The sequence below is a fragment of the Pipistrellus kuhlii genome, unplaced genomic scaffold (assembly GCF_014108245.1).
Source record: "Pipistrellus kuhlii isolate mPipKuh1 unplaced genomic scaffold, mPipKuh1.p scaffold_m20_p_10, whole genome shotgun sequence".
NCBI lineage: Eukaryota > Metazoa > Chordata > Mammalia > Chiroptera > Vespertilionidae > Pipistrellus > Pipistrellus kuhlii.
Window position 1 is genome coordinate 14,864,277 of NW_023425405.1, and position 15,597 is coordinate 14,879,873.

At 37.2% G+C, this 15,597-nt stretch overlaps 1 protein-coding gene across 2 annotated transcripts in view; it reads left to right on the plus strand.

Annotated features, from left to right (window-relative positions):
• EXOC4 (exocyst complex component 4) overlaps positions 1-15,597 on the plus strand; it is a 674,653-nt gene that overhangs the window by 56,427 nt on the left and 602,629 nt on the right. The window contains exon 5 of one of the 2 annotated variants that reach the window (XM_036427305.2): positions 4,275-4,384. In XM_036427305.2, the coding sequence (XP_036283198.1) occupies positions 4,275-4,384 (110 nt within the window). The remainder of the gene's footprint in view (positions 1-4,274; positions 4,385-15,597) is intronic. The other variant, XM_036427297.2, reaches the window with a different exon arrangement.

Below are 15,597 nucleotides of genomic sequence, written 5' to 3' on the forward strand. Positions count from 1 at the left end.
TTCATACAAATTGACCATTTCCCCACAGGCCACACCCATAAGCCAATCAGGAGTGAGTATGTAAATTAATCCAACCAAGATGGCTGCAGCAACGGAGTGAGCATGAGACTTGAGTTTCCCTGGCAATGGAAGAAGCCAAGCTTGCCACCTGTTCTGGCCAGCTCTGGCCTCCACTCAAGGCTACAAAGTTTCAATTATAGAGGATAAATAAACCCCATCAAAAATGACAGAGGCCACAGAGCTGGAGTTGAGCAGGAGTTTTGGGTTGCCCCTGGTGATGGAGGAAGCCAAGCTTCTTGGGCTGGCCAGCCATGGCCTCCACTCAAGGCTACAAGGTTTTAATTATATAAGATAAATAAATCCCAGATACTAGGGACTCTGCTTGGGTTGCCAGGGGGTGTGGCCAGCCTGCAAACCACCATAGGCTCCTTGCCCAGGCCACCCCACACCCCAAGGGAACTCCCACCCTGATCCAGGATACCATTCAAGGCAAAGCAGCCGGCTCCCGCCCATGTACCAGGCCTCTATCCTATCTAATAAAAGAGTAATATGCAAATTGACCATCACTCCAACACACAAGATGGCTGCCCCCATGTAGTTAAAGATGGCCACCACAAGATGGCCAGCAGGGGAGGGCACTTGGGAGGGACCAGGCCTGCAAGGGAGGGCAGTTGTGTCGATCAGGCCAGCAGGGGTGGGCAGTTGGGAGTGCCCAGGTCTGCAAGGGAGGACAGTTGTGGGTGATCAGGCCAGCAGAGGAGGGCTGTTGGGAGAAATCAGGTCTACAAGGGAGGGCAGTTGGGGGTGTTCAAGCCTGCAGGGGAGGACAGTTAGGGTTGACCAGGCTGACAGAGAAGGGAAGTTGGGGGTGACCAGGCCTGCAGGGAAGCAATTAGGCATCAATCAAGCTGGCAGGGGAGTAATTAGGGGATTATCAGGCAGGCAGGCAGAAGCAGTTAGGGGCAATCAGGAAGGCGGGCAGGTGAGCAGTTGGGAGCCAGCAGTCCTGGATTATGAGAGGGATGTCCAACCTGTTTAGGCCCAATCCTTTTGGGATCAGACTAAACGGGAGGTCGGACATCCCCTGAGGAGTCTCAGATTGGAGAGAGTGCAGGTTGGGCTGAGGGATACCTCTCTTCCCTCGTGCACAAATTTCATGCACTGGGCCTCTAGTTATTTAATATTTCTGAACTTAATTTCTGGTATATAAAAACAGGCTTTTTCTGAAATCTGAAGTGGAAACTGAGGTATGTGCTCTTTAAGTGTGATATTCTATGTTGGCACCTACCTTTCTGTTGAGCTTTGTGTCTAGTAGTTGAGTGAGTGGGGCATCTACCTTTCTCTTGAACTCTTGAGATTAAGTCCTTTAAGAAAAGAACAAGAGAAAAACTAAGTGTCATTTGCAGATACTTGCCTTTGGGTTAGTATTCACAAAGGGGAAAATTGAAGCCCAAAGGAAAATTTTAGAAAGAGAGATGAGTCTATGAAAATAGTGTTGCAGTAAATTGACTTTCTGAGAGTTTATTGATGGAGTTTGAGGGCCCTTCTGGCTCTGTAATAAAGTCAGTAGGCTATTTTTTTCAAAGTTAAAATGGCAAGCTATTTATCACCCCATATTTAAGTAAAATCTATTTTTAGCTAAAAACTGAGAAAATAATGATGGTTTTAATCTAAAGCGAATCATGTGCACATCTGTGTTTATAGAAATGTGTGTTTTACTCACATATATATCACTGGGGACACGCATGTACTAATTCTACTGCTTCATTTATAGGCTTGCCAGGCAGTACTCCAGTCATACACCTGAACCCTCCTGCTAATTGACTTAATTTATTAGTTCTTTAAAAATAACTCCTCCACTTTTGTTACAGAAATATTTATAAGATGTATATTTTTCTTATCATATAAAATTGAAATGAGCTTTTTCTTCTTTACTCAATAGCAGCATCATAAACATCAGTGATTACCCTCTGCCCTGGGCATGTGTGTATCCAGGGGCATGTATGTATCCAGGGGCTAGAGAGGTGCATAGAGCTGGTTTTCCACTTGTGAATAAAGTGCAGGTAAAAAAGGATGAGGTGATTAAGATAAATGAGAAGACAGTAGTCAATATGTAAAAGATAAATGGATGAATTGATGACCTATGGATTTGTTGATTGATCTAATAGACAAACTATTGTGATAAACTAGTGGATTTGAAAACTCTCTTGGATTTTCTTAAGATAGTTTAGGCAGATAGGAATTTACAGCTTTATATTGGAGGAAAAGAGTTTTTGGAACTATATCAGTTCAATTCTTAGTAAATGCTCTTTCTGTTACTTTTATATCCTATACTTCACTTGAGTTTTCACATTAATCTGCGAGTGATTCCAACAATTGGAAATGTGCTAAGTTTGGTTAGCTCCTACCTTAGTCATAGTTGGAGTCTCAGCAGTGGGCACAGTGCCAAGCACATAACAGATGCTTAAGACTTGAGTAATGATTCCCCCTTCTCTGTTTAAGTGAAAAGGGAGATGTTAATGATTGTCATAGTTATCCTTATGGCCTTGGACAGTGGATCAAACATTACCAGCACTCAATAAAAATAATACCTTACTTGATAATTTTGCCCTTTAACATAAAGTTTGTTTTTCAAAAATTTCTGGAAGAATATATATATATATATATATATATATATATATATATATATATATATATGTATATGTATATGTATATGTATATGTATATGTATATGTATATATATATTCGCTTAAGAATTCAATAAAAACAGAAATCTCAGAGGGAAGGTAGGAGAGGGTTGGGGTAAGGGAGAGAGATCAACCAAAGGACTTATATTTATGCATATAAGCCTAACCAATGGACACAGACACCATGGGGGTGAGGGCATGGGTGGCAATTGGGGCATAAGGACACATATGTAATACCTTAATAAAATAAAATACACACATACTTAGTACTTTGGTTCCAAAAGTGGTGGAGGAAGGAGATGGGGATATGTCTGTTTGTGGGGTCAGATGTTCAGAATTGCACACATCCTTTCATTCCAGCTGGAGAAAGCCTTCCTGCAGCTGTGGTCTCATCCCTGCTCCCCTTGGCCTGTCCTCCCTTTATAACTCATAGGCTAATCATTTGCATGGGTAGCAGCTGCTACAGAAGATGTGTACTGGGACTGGAAAGCGGTGATAGCACCTATCTATGGTGTTGACCTCTCTGCCCTTGAGACTTGACGTGGATGTAGCTTTTCTCTTGTAGATGCATTGTGATTAGATAATTCGTTTCTGGAAGGTAGGACCCAGGTGTTATTTGCCTTGGCATTGCCTATATTCTTGCACTTAACAGATGCCTATAAGTGGGAATTAACTTGAAATTTAATTTTTTATAGTCTTTGTGTCATTTAAAATTGATGTGTTTATTTTGGAGTCTCAAAATTAGTCATCAAGATGAGGGGGCTAGGCCTTTTTGGAAAAGATGATAAATACTGAATTAACCCTGTTCAAAGATCCTTCAATCATCGTTTATTGTAGTGATTTTCAATTTGATAAAATTTATGGACATCTTTTATAGAAAACTAAAAGTAGTGAACTCCCAGAATATGTCGAAGAACTTTAGCTTGAAAAACACAAATTAAACTAGACTTAACTAATTAAATCTTCATTTGGTTATCATGACAAGGTGTCAATTGCTCTTTCTTTGCTGATAAATTAATTTCAATACAAAAACAAAGGAAGGTACTGTGATTGTGTGGCATAATTTGGTTCATCCAGATGATCCAGAACATACTTATATTAATTTATTATTATTATTATTTTTAATATATTTTTATTGATTTTTTACATTGAGGAAGGGAGAGAGATAGAGAGCTAGAAACGTCGGATGAGAGAGAAACACTGACCAGCTGCCTCTTGCACATCCCCCACCGGGGATGTGCCTGCAACCAACATACATGCCCCTGACCAGAATCAAAGCTGGGACCTTTCAGTCCGCAAGCCGACGCTCTACCACTGAGCCAAACCGGTTTTGGCCTTATATTAATTTTTTAAATCTTGCTTCAAAGTGAAAGACAATAAATATTTACATACTTGGGAACTGTAGGATACATCGTTCTACCCCTGACTGTGACATTCATTACTTCTCTGGAAATATACTTGGGAGATATTTGAAGTCACAGAGTAAAGAGGGCTCAAAATAGAAAGAAGGTGATAAGGGATGGCACGTATGGGATTGAGCTGTTTTGGTAGAAAGTGGTAAGTAACTTATGCTACTTTTCCCTCCAGCGCCCTTGTGAAAGATTCTTCTCCTATTCCTCTGATTGATGTTACAAACCTTCCTACACCTCGAAAATTTCTTGATACGTCTCAGTATTCAACACCTGGAAGCTCCAGTGGTAAGTGTTTAATTTTCCAGCTCCTGGCAAAGACCTGAGGAGCTTGTGGGGTTGGGGGTCCTGAGGCTAGTCCCCTGGGGCCTGTGAGGAGCCCTTTGCCTTCCTCAGAGGGAGCACGATTTAAGGGGATTGGCGGGGCCTGCTGCATCTATTCCAATATTTAGGTTGAAAACTGCTGCTGGATCTGGCCTGCCTGCTGAATCCAGCTGAGGATGCGTTTTATTGGACTGGCATTGCTTGTTTTTCTGAAGTTGAATTTGAATGTTTTTTTTAATGGAGCATGTCTTATCCTTTTTGCTATAACCTCTGTTGCTTCTGTTAGCTTTGACCCAGCTGCTTCATTTATTACATTCCCTGTGTGGTCCTTGAGGGCTTTTGCATGTATGACCACTGTTATTTATTTTGACTCCTGTATCTCTTTCGGTGGCCTCCTCACTTCATATGTGCGTGAGTGCATGTACCTACCCACCCCCCTAGCCACCCCCCCCCCCCCCCCCCCACACACACACACACTTTGAGGATATATCCAGTTTCTTCTTGGGCTAAATTCTGTTGAATAAGATAAAGGAGAGCCATGTTGACCTATATTTAGAGTTGGAGGAATGAGAATGTACAATACTTTGACTCTGGATGTAAAGGTTTAGGGGAATTCTGGTATGGCTCAGACTAGCTGTGCTCAGAGAGTGGGCCTCTGCAAGGAACTGCTCTACTATTGCACCTTTGGGTTGAAGAGAAGGGACTGGATATCTTTTGTGGGATGCCCTGCAGGTGCTTTCCTTGGACAGCCTTCCTCAATGCCTTTTAAAGAAATGATAACACATGATCTCACTCTTATATGGAATCTAATTAACAAAATAAACTGATGATTGGAGTGAATCCAGAGACATGGAAGCATAGAACAGAATTCGGAATCTCAGAAGGAAGGTGGGGGAGAGTGGGTGGATGGGAGGTAATCAACCAAAGACCTTGTATGCATATAGGCATAACCCATGGACACAGACTGTAGGGTGGTGAGAGCGTGGAGTGGAGGTGTGGATGGGTTGGAGGGGATCAGTACGGGAAAAAAGAGGATATATGCAATACTTTCAACAATAGAGATTTAAAAAATAGTAATGTTATCTGTCACTGGCTTTTCAGATAAAAAGTAGTTTTTATAGTTCTAACTAGTTCTGCAATTCTGTAGAGCTTGAAATAATAAAAAGGTGGAAAAATTATTTGGATTTAATCAGTACATTCTGTGTAACTGAAAGTATTGTTTTTTGGGGGGGCTTAACAATATATTGTTTTTGCTGGGGCATATTTAATTACCTTTTAAAATATAATTTAATTAAATTTAGAGTTATTTAGGCTTGGAATACTGAAGTTTATTGCTTTTACTATAGGAATTATTTTATAATAGATTTTTATGTTAGTGTGCTTAGTTACTGATTTTTTTAAAAAGACCTAACACTGATTTTTATTATTGTACTTAACAAAAGTCTTACTCAGGGGTTCAAAGGTTTTGTTTTCTCCCTCTTTCTGATATAGTGTTGCTGTCTCTTTGGGTTTTGACACTGTTTGGGCTGTTGCAGTGCATGGAATTATGTAACAAAATATATCTATACATTTGATTTGTATTTGTTTCTAATTTTTGTGAAAATCACCAGTCGTTATTTTTTTTTTTTATAGTGTGAGTCATCATTGCTTAGCTAGGCTATGTCAATTTGTATAAATGTTGCCAAGTCAATAGCTAAGTAAAATAAAAATTTAATTGTTTATGAAGAAATGATAGAGCAGGTTTTGCAAATGAAAAGTGCTGTATAAATATCGCATAAACTGAAAAAATTCCAGCTGTAGACAATTTCAGTAGAAACTAATTTTGCATCGTCTATTATTTTTAATAAGACAGCTCTTACTTTTTGATGGGCACTTTGTCAGGCCCTGGGTGAGTGGTTATCATGTAGTGGAGTTCATGTTGGCACTTTGACTTTGGCTTTCTCTTCCTTAATTATCGGGAATGACTCTTGAAAAACTACATATCTTAGTTTGGTGTAGCTGATACTGTTGTGCAAATTGCTTGTGGTCACATGTATAAGCCTTAAGTTTTATTTTTATTCATTTATTTATTTAAAAATATTTTTATTGATTTTAGAAAGGAAGGGAGATGGAGAGAGAGAGAGGAACATCAATGATGAGAGAATCATTGATCGGCTACCTCCTATTGGGGATTGAAACTGAAACCTGGGCATGTGTCCTTGACTGAATCAAACCTGGGACCCTTCAGTCTACAGGCCAACGCTCTGTCCACTGAGCCAAACTGGCTAGGGCTAAACCTTAAGTTTTATAAGGGCTCATTTCAAAACAGTCATTTGAAGACAATCACATGATTTTTCTGCAGGTCACTGAAAAAGGAGATAGTTGTTGTTGTTACTATTATTATTATTATTATTTTGATTAATCTTCACCCACAGATATTTTTCCATTGATTTTTAGAGAAGAGAGGGGGAGTGATAGAGAGAGGGGGAGAGACAGAGAGAGAAACATTGATGTGAGAGAAACACATTGATTGGTTTTCTCCTGACATGCTTCAACCATGGCCAGGAATCTAAAATCGAACCTGGGACCCTTCAGTCTGCAGGTTGACACTCTGTCCATTGAGCCAAACTGGCTAGGGTGAGAAGGTACTTATTATTGATTAAAACCAATAATAGCAGTAGTTAAGATGTGCTTAGTGCCTTCTCTGTGAACTAATATTTTAAGTACTTTACATGAATTAACTCATTTAGTTCTTCAGCAGTCTTTTTAAGATAAGTTCTGTAGCAGATTACTGAATGATGTTATTATCATGTTGATAAGATGCCTTAAAAACATAACTCTTGCTTATATTACTTAGCCTATGGTAAAATTGGGTTTTGTTTTACATTATTTCGCTTGAAGTCTACCAATCTATCAAAGACATTAAGTGTGAGGACTTACTGTACTGCTAGCCCCATTTTACAGATGAGAACAAGGAGGCTTAGGGAAGGTTAATAGATAGTTTAAGGTGACTCTGCTGACAAGTAACATAGCTGCAATTTCCAATCAAGAGCTGGGTTCCGGTGTGCTCAGTTTGTTTTCCTGCAAATAAGTCAGGTGTGCTCTGTGTATTATTTTTCTGTCGCTGCCCCAACAACTTACCACAACATGAATATATTGTTCTATAGTTTTGTAGATTAGAAGTTCACTCTGGGTTTCATTGGGGCTCAAATAAGGAGTGAGCAGGGCTGTGTTCCTTCTGGAGGCTCTATGGGAGACTTCCTTTCCTTGTCTTGTCCTGCGGTCCCCTTCTATGTATTCAAAACTGCAAGTGGTGGGTCAATCCTTTTCATGGCACAATTTCTCTAACCTGCTCTTCTGTCTCCTTCTTCCCTTTTTAAAATTTATTGTCTAAAGTTTTACATATGTCTCCTTTTTCCCCCAATTGACCGTCACCCCCCCCTCTCCCCCCAGCCATTTCCACCCTGGGCAAGCCCCCACTGCCCCAGTGTCTGTGTCCATTGGGTATGCTAATATGCATCCATACAAGTCCTTTGGTTACTCACTAACCCCCCCCCCCCCCCGCCATTTGTCTCTAGATCTATTCTTGTTCATCAAATTATGTTGATCAGATCCCACATATGAGTGAGATCATGTGATATTTATCTTTCTCCAACTGGCTTATTTTACTTAGCATAATGCTCTCTCTCCAGTTCCATCCATGCTGTTGCAAATGGTAAAAGTTCCTTTTTATTTTTTATTTTTTTTTTATAGAGGTGTAGTATTCCATTGTGTAGATATACCACAGTTTTTTTAATCAACTGCTGATAGGCACTTAGGCTGTTTCCAAATCTTAGCTATTGTAAATTGTGCTGCTATGGACATAGGGGTGCGTATATCCTTTCTGATTGGTGTTTCTGGTTTCTTGGGATATATTCCTAGAAGTGGGATTACTGGGTCAAATGGGAATTTCATTTTTAACTTTTTGAGGAAACTCCATACTGTTTTCCACAGTGGCTGCACCAGTCTTCATTCCCACCAGCAGTGCATGAGGGTTCCTCTTTCTCTATATCCTCACCAGCACTTGTCCTTTGTTGGTTTGTTGTTGATAGCCATTTTGACAGGTATGAGATGGTATCTTGTTTTGATTTGCATCTCTCAGATGATTAATGATTTTGAGCATGTTTTCATATATCTCCCAGCCTTCTGTATGTCCTCTTTCAAAAAGTATCTATTTAGGTCCTTTTCCAGTTTTTGATTGGATCGTTTATCTTCCTTTTGTTAAGTTGTATGAGATCTCTGTAAATTTTGGAGACTTAACCTTTATCTGAAATGCCAAATAGGCAAATAGGTTCTCCCATGCTGTGGGCTTTCTTGTTGTTTTATTGATGGTTTCTTTTGCTGTCCAGAACCTTTTTATTTTGATGTAGTCCCATTTATTTTTTTCCTTAGTCTCCCTTGCCCTAGGAGCTGTGTCGGTAAAGATATTGCTACAACATGTCTGCTATTTTGCTGCCTATGAGTCTTGTAGGATTTTTATTGTTTCCCATCTTACATTTAAGTCCTTTAGCCATTTTGAGTTTGTTTTTGTGTATGGTGTAAGTTGGTGATCTAGTTTCCTTCTTCCTTTTTTTAAGGACTCGTGATTAGATTGATTTCCTCCTGGATAATTCAGGACACTCCCCCAATTTCAAGGTCCCTACCTTAATAAATCTGCAAAGTTTCCTTTGCCATCTAAGGTAACATTCCCAGACTCTGGGGATTAGGACATGGATATTCCTGGGACCACTGTTCTGCTCATCACAATCTGCACTGCCCATTTTCTGACTTAAGTCATCTTTAGGAGCCAGTATGTAAAAAGTTGGACTTTTTTGAACTTGTGTGTGAAGTCTTTTTAAGTTATTGCAGTTCTAATCTTTAGGACTATATTAATCTGTGTCACATTATTAAAGAGAATTGTACAAATGAGGAATATGTAAATTATGTGGAGATCTGCAAAAAATGTTACTAAGTACACATAAAAGTGTGAGGCTGATGAAATATGTTATAATTAAGGGCAGACATACCTTACTCTTTATAATCAACAGTAAGTTCTAAGAGTCTATTTGTGAAGTGCACGGTAGGTCAACCTAGAAAGTAATGTCATTTTCAGCAGGGAATTTAATATGGGTTCTTAAAAGCTCCCCTCTCATATTGTGAAATAGTAGGATTGAGGGTATAATCCATTACAACTGACGTTTTTATGGAGGGAGTTCTGATAGGGAATCCCTGGGTAGAACAGATCTTCCATTAGGGTACCATAAATTAAGGTTGGAGGCAATTCCTGAGAACTTTCAGATTGTTATTAATTAAATTAGAATTTTGATTACTTATGAATGAGTTATTTTTCAAATGTCTTATTTAGAGGTAGATTTGTGTGTGTGACTTTCCTGTGAGAGATTTTCTATCATTGTTTATGTGTTACAGTTTGTGAGATACATTATGTCATTCAGCTGATGCAATAGTCCTACGAGGTACTCTTGTCATTATCGTTATTATACTTAGTTTTGAGGATATTATAAAAAATTTAGGTTATCATAAAAGTTGTATAGAATTTTATATGAGTATGCATTTAAAAAAATAAAGCATCCTATGTAATAAAAGCCTAATATGCTTAGTCCATATTAGTCATCCACTCAACCAATTAAAGCATAATAGGCTAATGATATACTAGGCCACTCAACTGCTCGCCATGACATGCTCTGATCACCAGGGAGCATTTGCTCCAATGGTAGGTTAGCTTGCTGCTGGAGTCTGGCTGATCCGGACTGAATGAGATGGAGCCTTCTCACTGGCACACCCTGGAGCCCTCCCATAATCCCTCCCTGGCTGGGCAACCTCCTGTGTCCTTCCCCGGCCCTGATTTTGCACCATTGGGGTCTCTCGGTCTGGCTTGAGCCCTCTCACAATCCAGCACCCCTCAAGGGATGTTGGAGTGTCTGTTTCGGCCGGATCCCACAGGCCATGCTGAGGAAATCCACTGGTGCGCGAATTTGGGCCCCGGGCCTCTAGTTTAATTATAAATGCAAAATGAAGACACAGGTTGATAGAAACAAGCAGCCCATTAAGAGAAAAATTATCTGCATTCACCTAGCTTTCCTATATAATAATGAAGGGAAAAAACAGCATAACAAATAACTGGGCAAATATTAGGCAATCTGTATCCAGAATATATAAAGAACTCCTGTAAATGAATAAAACAAGTTAGTAGAAAAATAGGCAAAAATATGAACAGGTAGTTTATGTAAAAAGACACCTATGCTATTAAAATATATGAAAAACTGCTGATACTCCTTGGTTAATCAGGTGTTTTTTATAAAAACTCACTGTACACACATGGAAACTAAATCCAGGGAGGTTAAGTGATTGGTCCAGGATCAAGTGAGATGGTAATTGGTGGGGGCTGGCCTCGTGCTGTTCCCACTCTAAATGTGTAGGGATGGCATTTTGCAAGCCTTTCCCTATTATTTTTCACCAGTGACATAGTTTTTTGTAATGTACAGGGAGACTAATGAGTAATTTAGATGTAATAATTCAGCTATAACTCGGGTAGAAGGATGGGAGAAGTGTGGAGAAAAGCCAATAATTGTAGGAAAATGTTGTTTTAGGCTTTTGGATTCTCTCAGTATGTCCTTTCATTTGGCCTACTGCCCTTGGAACACGTTTACTGAGCAATTACTCCCAGGGCACACTGGCATTTCATTCGACTTCTTTATTCATTTTATTCATGTTCCTGCTGGGATTGCTGTGCTTGTAACTATAATGAAACTGGACTTCTTACTTCTTTTCTTTTTGGTTCCAGCATAGGTTAAGCTGTAAAATCTAAAGAGAACACAAATTAAATGAATTTCTTTTGCTGTTGTTTCCTTAGTGTGCATTTTATTTCATAAAGTCTTTTTAAATTTTTTTATTTAAATACAGGAGAGGGGGGAGGAAGGGAAGAAAGGAGGGAGAGGAAATGAAGGAGGGAGGGAGGTGGGAGAGAGACAGAAACCATTAATTTATTGCCCCACTTATTTATGCTTTCATTAGTTGATTCTTTTAAAAAAATATTTTATTGATTTTTTACAGAGAGGAAGAGAGAGGGATAGAGAGTTATTAGTAGAAACATCAAGGAGAGAGAATCATCGATCAATTGGCTCTTGTACATGGGATGTGCCCGCAACCAAAGTACATGCCCTTGACCGGAATCTAACCTGGGACCTTTCAGTCCACAGGCTGATGCTCTATCCACTGAGCCAAACCGGTTTCCACAGATTAGTTGATTCTTGTATATGTGCCCTGACCAGAGATCAAACCTGCAGTCTTAGCATATGGGGACTATGCTCCCTGGCCAGGGCCTTGTTTCATTAAGTTTTGTTCTGAGACTTAATATTTGTCTTATAAATTTGGGTCTAATATTTAAAATATTCCCTCTACTTGGGTAGGAGCTACGAATCCCAACATCAAAGGAGATGAAATTTCTCATCTTGGAACTCACATATCTAGAACAATAAAGATCTGATTCTCCAAAATATTAATGTACCTTTGAATTAGTTCTGTTTGCAGGTCAGGGTCTTCCTTGGCATTTCAAACCAGCTGTTCCTAAAGTACCTTTCATTTACTCTTATGAAATACCTTTGTGGATTTCTATGATGCATCATAGAACAATGAGGGATTTATACAAGGCAGGCAAAATATAATTCATAGATAAAATTTTTCTAGGTGTAAAAATGAAGCAAGAACAGACTTAACTTTTTAATTATTTAAAGTGTGTTTATTATAAATATGTGTTTTAAAATGTGAATGTTATATTACCCATGTATCAGAGATCACTATTACTGCCACCATGTACTTCCCACTAGATTAATAAATCTTACTATGTTTCTTTATTCACTTTAGAACTTCTTAAAAAAAACAAAAAACATTACAGGTACAATTGAAGCCCCTGTGATTATGTGAATTCTTTTTCAAATCCTTTCCCCTCTCTTTTATCCCAGAGGTACCTGCAATTTTGAAATTATTATTTATCTCTTTCCTGTAAGCCTTCATACTTTTTTTGTTTTAAATATATTTTATTGATTTTGTACAGAGAGGAAGGGAGAGAGATAGAGAGTTAGAAACATCGATGAAAGAGAGTCATCGATCAGTTGCCTCTTGCACACCCCTCACTGGGGATATGCCCACAACTAAGGTACATGCCCCCGACCGGAATCGAACCCGGGACCCTTCAGTCCCCAAGCCGATGCTCTATCCATTGAGCCAAACCGGTCTCGGCAAGCCTTCATACTTTTACTATGCATATGAATGTGTATGTGTACTATGTCATGCATTTGTAAATGCAGAAATATTATAGTTTACATATGTGTGTATGTGTGAACAATATACAGTATGTATTATTTGTATGTACATATACACTTATTTTAAATATTTTAAGGTTTAAGTAAGTTGTATAATTAAATGTATTTATTTACTTAATTTTAATTATATAATTTACTTATAATTGTGTAATATAACAAACATGTACCATTCTACTACTTGGGTTTTTTACTCATCATAGTTTTTGAATTTTCTCATGTGACATAGCTGTAGTTTTAAAATTTTAACTAATTATAGTATTTTATTATAAAATATATCACAATTCATTTCCCTATGGATTAGGTATAAATTGTTTCTAGTCTTTCATTATTAGCAACCTATAGCAACGGGTATTCTTGTCCATATTTCTGTAGGATTGAATTGCCCTACCAGTGATCTCTCAGAGGAATAGAGGGAGGAAGGGTTGAAAGGATCTAGGGAGGGAGGGAAAGGGAGAGGGAGAGAAGTAGAGAGAGAGAGAGAGAAGGAAATATAATGTTTTGCATTTTAATTTTCTTGCCATATGGCTTTTGAAGTGATTGTACCAAAATAGATTCCTCTGAGCTGTACATGGCTTCTGTTGCTCGACTTTTTGCCTTTAAAATTGGCTTTGTTAGACTTTAATTTCTGCAAATGGATTTTTACAAATCTGACAGGTTTTCTGTTTTTATTTTATTTTACTTTAAATTATTTTAGTTTGCATTTCTCTGGTTTTTAGTGATGCTGAGAGTCTTTCCATATATGTGGACCATTTGGGTATCTATTGTGTATTGTCTATTGTTTGTCTAGCCAGTTTTTATTATTTTTTAGGCCATTTCTTTTCCCCATAAAATGTAAGAAAGTTTAGTAGATGCAAATCATTTTTCTCTTCCGTTTCCACTCATCCTGTATAGGTAATCAAGCTCATTAGTTTCTAGTTTATTCTTCGTGTATTTCTTTTAGCAGAGTTGAGCAGATATATGTATCTTTTCTTAAACCTTTCTTTCTTCTATGATGGGTAGGATACAATAGATTCTCTCCTATACTTTGCTCTTTTAATTCATAGAGATTTTGATTTTTTTTATTACTTGCATAGTACTTCATTGTGTCAATTTACCATGTTAAACCATCCTCTTATGTGTGTCATTACAAGCAATGATGCAATGAAAAACCTTGTGCATGTGTATTTTCATATTGTTGGGGGTGTATCATTAGGGTAAATATCTAGATGAGGGATAACTCAATCAAAAGGTAAGTCCATATGTCGTTGTTTTCTCAGCATTGCCAAGTTCTTCTTAAGAGTTGTATCAGTTTGCGTTCCATCACTAGTGTATGTGTGTTTGTTTTTCTCACAACTCTGCCAGAATGTGTTGTCATGATTTTTTATTTTTGCCATTATCGTAGGTAAAGAATGGTATCAGAGTGTTGTTTATTTTGCATTTCTCTGATTATGAATCAGTTTGAACAATGTGTCTTATAAAGGCCATTTTTACATATCTTTTGTTTATTGTCTTGACCTTTTATCCATTTCTTCCTATTTTATCTTTAAATCTATTAGTATGTAAACGAATTTCCTAATATTGAACCAAGTTTTCACTCCTAGAATAAACCCTCTTGATTATGGTGTATTTTCTCAATGTGATGTTGAATTTTGTTGGAAACATTTTATTTTAGGATTTTTGCATAGAAGTTTATAAGTGATATTAGCCTGTACCCTAAATCTTATCAGATTTTGGTATCAATGTAATAATTTACTTCATAAAAGAAACTGGGAAGTTTTTCTTTATTTTCAGTTCTTTGGAACAATTTATAGAGCACTGGGACTAGCTGGTATTTGACGATTTGGGAATTGCCCTATTTGGATCTGGTACTTTACGTAAAAACTTTTTCATTTTATTTGAAATTTATTTTCTAATTCTTATATGCAAAATTTTCTCTTTAAGCAGTCCATCAGTAGTGGGATCAATTTTAATAATCCATAGTTTCCTAGGAAAAGACTCATTTAGTTTTTTAATTTTATATTTTCTTATGGTTCTGAAATTCTTTTGTTTTCTTTTTGTCATTTATTTTTTAATTGTGCCATCTTTCTTCCTTTTTTTTTAATCTCAGTAGTTAACAGTTTGTCTGTAGTATTAGTTTTATTTCCCCACAAGATATTACCAGAATTTTGATTTATTGGTTAGGTCTATTGTTTTTCTGTTCTGTACTTTATTATTACCTGCTTTTATCTTTGTTATATCCTTTTTTTGTGCTTTTTTTTTTTTTTCCTGAGCAAGCAATTGAAATCATGTTTAATTCTTTCAGTTTTTATTGATAAAAATGTGCAGTGATATGAATTTTCCTCTTATCAACACTTTAAATGCATCCCATAGATATTAATATGTAGTGTTTTTATTATCATTTAAAAAGATGGTCTTATTTCAGCCTGTGTTTGGATGATTATCCTATATGTTTAATAGAAGAATTTTAAATTTAAAGGTGAAAGTGTCTTTTGTGTTTGTTTTGTTTTTCTTAATACGTTATCATTTTATTACATTGAATTTAGAGTGTTATTTATAATATTTTCACTTTATGGAGCTTACTGATATTTTCTTGTAACTTAATATATGATCAATTTTTGTGACTATCCCATGGGTGCTTTAGAAAAAGGTTTATTCTCTGTTATTAAGGGTACAGTTTGATAGAGAGCCATAGATCTACTTTATTTAATTACATTGTTTAACTTCTTTGTCTTTTATTTTTTATTTTTTGTTGTATTAAAGTTTTCTATTATTAGTGTGTTTTTCATCTATGTCATTGCATTGCCCTTGTTTTTTTTCCACCTAAAATGTGGTTGCTGTTTTATTTGGTATATAGTCAGAAAT